The sequence below is a fragment of the Cyprinodon variegatus genome, unplaced genomic scaffold (genome assembly GCF_000732505.1).
Source record: "Cyprinodon variegatus isolate N-32 unplaced genomic scaffold, C_variegatus-1.0 Scaffold261, whole genome shotgun sequence".
Taxonomy (NCBI): Eukaryota; Metazoa; Chordata; class Actinopteri; order Cyprinodontiformes; family Cyprinodontidae; genus Cyprinodon; species Cyprinodon variegatus.
This window is the reverse complement of record NW_015150714.1, coordinates 995,980-1,001,823: the sequence shown is the minus strand read 5'-3', so window position 1 is coordinate 1,001,823 and position 5,844 is coordinate 995,980. Positions and strand designations below refer to the sequence as shown.

The 5,844-nt window shown below is 37.3% G+C and overlaps 1 protein-coding gene across 1 annotated transcript in view; it reads left to right on the top strand.

Annotated features, from left to right (window-relative positions):
• Positions 1-5,636, top strand: part of LOC107089732 (alpha/beta hydrolase domain-containing protein 17A-like) — a 10,841-nt gene extending 5,205 nt beyond the window's left edge. Inside the window, exons 4-5 of the mRNA XM_015382672.1 lie at positions 1,100-1,279; positions 5,054-5,636. Coding sequence (XP_015238158.1) covers positions 1,100-1,279; positions 5,054-5,279 — 406 coding nt within the window. The 3' untranslated portion in view covers positions 5,280-5,636. The remainder of the gene's footprint in view (positions 1-1,099; positions 1,280-5,053) is intronic.
• Positions 5,637-5,844: the final 208 nt, after the last annotated feature.

Sequence of the window (5,844 nt, the reverse complement as noted above, 5' to 3'; positions counted from 1 at the left end):
CGCTTTATAACAAAACATAACATTATTTTGTTTAGAAAATGTGTACCAAGACTTAGAGTTGTCTTTAACAGGCTAGATGGTCAGTTTGTAAATTTAAGCCTTTGCCAGACTAGACCTGTACTGCCTGAAAGTAATAAAAAATGTAAATCCTGGACAGCCAAAGCACAGACCTAGATCTGCTTTAGATGCTGTGGGGTAACTTTAACAGTCTTGCCTGGAGCTTGTCGAACATTTCACAGCTGAAGGTGAGGAGAGATACAAACTTTCCTCGGGTTGAAGTTAGAGCCTGGTAGGTTGTTACAAGAAGCTTCTCTTTAGCTGAAACTATTTCAGCCAAACAGTCTTTCCTTTGTTAAAACACACATTTTATGTTTTGTCTTATGAGTAAAAGGGGGATATTTTCTCTTGTGTAAGTGTAAATAAACCCCCCTTTCTGTCTAAGGATAATTTGATATGAGAGAATTCCAGTTACAGACTTGAACATTTTATGATGTTTCCTAAGTTCTTCACATAACCCAAGGTAAAACATGTTCGTATCAATTTCAGCTTGAGAAGAACAGGGTTAGAATGACAAAGGTTGTCATAAGGTAGACAGCAGGGTTTGTATTTTAATACAGCGCTTCCGTGAAAAGATTTCATACCACAGGGCAGATACTGAAAGTTACACAAGTTACATTTATGTTTGTAAAAGTTGTGACATAACTTTTATTTGCATCAGTTTCACTCAGAAGTCCATAAAGGTCAGTTACAGGCAGCACATAAATGTTCAATCAAGCAAACCTGATGAAATAATAAAAGATCTGCCTGGAGAGCATTGATGCCTTTGACTCACATTATGGCAGGAAGTCAGGTGCCTGCCAGTAAACATTAAATTAGTTCATATGATGTAAGTTTATTTTTATATTCTTTATATACATAAATTCTATTTTTGGATATTAAATAAATAAAATAAATAAATTCTGTTTTTTTGTTTTTGTTTAGAAAGAGTTACTGAGGCAGACTCAGAAAGTGTTGATTTATGTCATTGTGGATTTTTTCCTGCTCTGTATCGTATGGCTTTACTAATAAGGCCCCCTCTCTTTATTTTTTTTTATTTTAGATATTGCGTAACCCCAGAGAACATTATCCTGTACGGACAGAGCATTGGTACAGTTCCCACTGTGGACTTGGCTTCCCGTTATGAATGTGCTGCTGTGGTTCTTCACTCACCTTTAACGTCTGGGATGAGAGTGGCCTTCCCTGAAACAAAGAAAACCTACTGTTTTGATGCTTTCCCCAAGTAAGTTTCTGCAGAGTGCTAGCATCTTTTCTCGTGCCATTTTCAATCTTTTATGTCTTTTTCTAACTGCACATCAATTGATGCTTCTGTTTGAAGGGATCAACGGGGGCTCATTTATGTAGAAAAGGTGACATGCTTTGGCTTTAATAAGGAAACTGTGTCAGCCTTTGATTGTTTTTAATTGTTTTACATTGATTTACAGATCTCTACTGGAAAAAAAAAGTCTTGTGTATTGGCATTAGGGGTGTGCAAAATAATCGTCATGACGATGCATCGCAATTCTAATTTCTGTGATCCACTGCATCGATTCTTGATGCCAAGTATCAATCCTTAATTAAAAAAAAAAAAGAGTTAATAAAATACATGAATGGTTGGCACACATCAGCCAAAAACAAGTGGAATACAACTTTCAGTCCAATAGATGTCGCTGCGGATACTGCGACGAGTCATTCATAAACAAAACATAGAGGAGACTGAGAAAATTTGCACAGCTCCATCACATTCCAAGTCAGATGTTTGGATGCATTTTGGCTTTAAAAACAAAGAAGGAACGAAATTGATTTGACGCATGTCATTTCCGAAAGGGGAAATGTCAAACATTTGAATGTTTCCATTTCATTGGTTTAAAGGACCACTGAGGCCATGTAAACGGCACTGTATTTTAAGTTTTAGAAATCCTAAGCACTTTTTATCAGTGTGTCCACTACAGTAATAGTAATATTTCTGTCCAGTATTTGTTTTCATGGCAACACCTCCAAAAGTCGTTTCAATAAATACAGCTATGTATGAATTCAGTTGCTTTCAGATATGTATCAATTGAAGACACTATCGAGATCATACACAGCCAGTCAGCCACTGGTAATAGCTGTATTTTTTTCTTACAGTGTTCTGTGAAAATATCGCGATGCATCGCAATATTTCAAGTATCGCAATGCATCGTGATAGAATCGCACCGTGGCATGTGAATCATGATTGGAATTGAATCGTGAATTCTTTGGCAATACCCACCCCTAATTGACATGGACGATAGCTAATACGTTTTTAATAAACCTAATGTGATGTTAGAGGTGATTTATGGCCAACATCATTGTGTTATTGTTTTGGATTGGCTGCAGAGTATAATCAGACCTTGGGTTACAATGCTAGCAGTCAGATAAGTCTGTCCAGCTGTTAACCAGTTATACAGACAACCCAGAACCTACAGCTAAATGTTTACAGATTCAGCATTAGCCATTAGGATGCTCGTAGATGTTGGGAGGGCTTCATCTGTGGCTTCCCTCTGTATGCAGTGTGATGAAAATACTCATCGGAAAGCCCTCCTTGCACATCTATGAATCCCCAAGTACAGCTAGTTACTTGTGTCGGTTAAGCTGAAGGACAAAAGGAGGAAAAGGAAACCATTGTGTCGGAACAGTGGCATAGGACTGGATTGTATAGAATGTGCCTTGTAGACAATTTCAGGATCTTTTAAACATTTTCTAATCCCTCACATTCCCAGATCTAAGTATTTCCCACCTGTTGAGAGGGGGGATAATATTTAATGTAAGGGAATTTTAATAGAATGCAGTGTTTTTCTTTGCCCACACAAAGCATATTGATCTAAGCTAAAAACATGATCTGTCTCATCAGTCATAACTAGGGATCAGAGTCGGTGATTAATTAATCTAAAGCTGATTGTTTTTATCGATTAACCAATGATTAATTGATGAGCAGCCAATGTCTATAACATTAAGGACTAAACTTTTATTTACAATATGTTGAATTTAAAAAAGTATATCATTTTCTTTTAACAAATACTGAATACTGAACGAATACTGACAGTATAAACAAAAAATGTTTTATTAATCATTATTAAAAAGATTAATAAGATATAACAAACGGTAACTTATCAGTGATTGAATAAAAACAGATAAAATACCTTAGAATTTCCAATGAACAGAGATGTAATACTATCATTAAAAGACAGGGTATGTCGCTGACATGCTGGTGCACTATATTCCACTTTGTTTGAATAAAATGGACGATAGCCGCCATCTGTTTTTTGTGCAATCCAACAATCAGTGCTGGAAGAGACTTTGTGCTGTTAGCTGTACTTTTAAACAGGTTGTTCTAAGTCTAGTTGCTCTAAAGGAGGTTAAAGCTTGGCTCAAAGAAGTGCATCATCAAAAAAAAACTTTCCTGTCTACCATTCTGATTGCTAGAATGTCTTATTTGTCATGTAACAAATGTGTCACCCGATGCCCTCCACTTCCTATCATTACATCCTCCCTTCAGAGCACAGCAGAGAAACGATGCTGTTCCACCTTGCAGTACGCCTAAATGGGCACCATTTAGGTGATAACCTAAACCATTGATGTAATAGTATATTAGTTATTTGTTTACATCCCTTGTCCAAAGGCTTTGTTCTAAAAAGGTTCTGCTTTGTCTAAATGAGATTTTTCACACAACAAACAGCACTGTTTGTAGTGTGCGCCATTATCCCGTTTAATTTGTTTTAATACTTAACATCTACGCCTGCTGTTCTAAAAATATATTTTTTGGAACAGCCAAGTACTCGCATGTAACTAGGGAATGAAACATGTAGGTTGGGACAGCTTCCTTCACTGTTTAAGGCAGACTCTAATACACTGTTGGGCAAACATTATTTACAAGATGAAGAGATTAAAACCAGTAGAACCAGTGATGTATCCCGATTTGCATTTGATTCTGCTCCACCGCAAATAAAATATTTGGTTTCGACTTCATCATGTACTTCATCATGGGGTTCATACAACGACATATTGTTTCTTAAGGAATTGTGGTTTTCAGTTTACTCGTAAATCCGTGTTTCTTGATAAATGAAAACCTTTGAAGTTATCAAGATTTTCTTTAGTGTGTTCACCATCTGTTTGTGTGAGAGCAGTCAGTTTGAACAGGGCCTTCTTGTTCCTCTGAAACATATTGACACATTTTCACTTTACATTTCAAACTGTCTGTAGCATTTTTTTTCTAGTGATTAGCACAGTTAGCATCGCAAACAGAACAATAACAATAGTGTCTCCATTTGTACTTCCTTTTGAAAGATGATCCTTACCTAAGCCTAAAAGCTCCCAGGGAGAAACTGGAGATTTTTCTCTAAATGTCTCAACATTTAATGAAAATATTGCTTCCTTTTGTATAGGGCTGAAATAAGTAATCGGATTGTGATTAATTGATTATTCAAATACTCGTCAACTAAGACTAGAGACTCTAAAACATGCCTTTAGCTGACAGTGACCCACTAAGAGCAATGTTTATACCAAAATTGTAAAAGAAATGTGCAAATAATTTTCATTTAAGATAAAGAAAATAAAAAATCATCCGTCAATATCCTGTATTCAGAACTCCTTAAGTGGAAAAGTTTTGGTTTCACTTGGTTTAATTTCGTAAAACAATCCCCTAAAAGGAACCTTTTGCTGTCCGATTATAAATCGTTTAATCTAAAATTAATCAACAGATTAATCGATTTGCAAAATAATCGTTAGTTGCTGCCCTACGTTTGAAAATCCTTTTTATATCCCTGTGGTTCCTCTGACCTCGTTTTAAATACTGGAGCTAGCTAACTTCATCCTTTGCTCTGCAGAGTGCTGTCTGTAGTGTGACCTGGTAGCACACAGTGGAGCATTAAACAATATGAGCAAGATTTTTTGTTTTTAAATGAACGGTTCCTATTCAGGAAAAACTGCAGATCTACTAACACACATTACAATTAACACAACCTGACCCCCTCTTTCTTTCTCTCTCTTCCTTTTTCAGCATCGAAAAAGTCTCTAAAATCACTTCTCCTGTTCTCATCATCCACGGGACGGAGGACGAGGTGATCGATTTTTCTCACGGCCTGGCCCTGTACGAGCGCTGCCCTAAGGCCGTGGAGCCCCTCTGGGTGGAGGGAGCGGGACACAACGACATTGAGCTGTACAGCCAGTATCTGGACCGTCTGCGACGTTTTATCGGACAGGAGTTGGCTGTTCAACATGCCTGACCTCCACAACCGCATCATCATGTCACTTTCTTCTTCCTCCGGCGAGCGATGCCTCCCTGAGTGGAAGAGGAACGCAGCTGTCCAACTTGGTCCAATGGAATATAGTGTTCCACGCAGCGTTACTGTAGGCCTTTAAATGGACCAACAAGGCACAAAGGAAATCTTTATAATTAGATCTATTTAGTTTGGAAGACGACATTATGACGGAATCTCTTCAGGCTTGTTTTCTTTTTTTTTCTGTGTTGCTAATCTCTCACACCAGCTCAAAGCTGCATATTTCTCTGCAACAGGAAGGCTAGCACCAACACTAAACAGGCCGATGTCTTTTTCAAGCCTCTAAATATCTTTTTTTTTTTTTTTTAAATAAAAATACAGGATATTTTAAGTTAAACATGAGGCTATTTCTACTATAAAACAGTGAAGAAAACTAATTTTAAAGAATGACATTACATCAACTATTCCATATATTCTCCCCATTATTGATTGTCGTGCTCTGATCTGTCATTCCCAGCGTCGTTCAGATCAATACGGAGGCAGAGCAGATCTCAGGAGCCGTGGAGCTCCT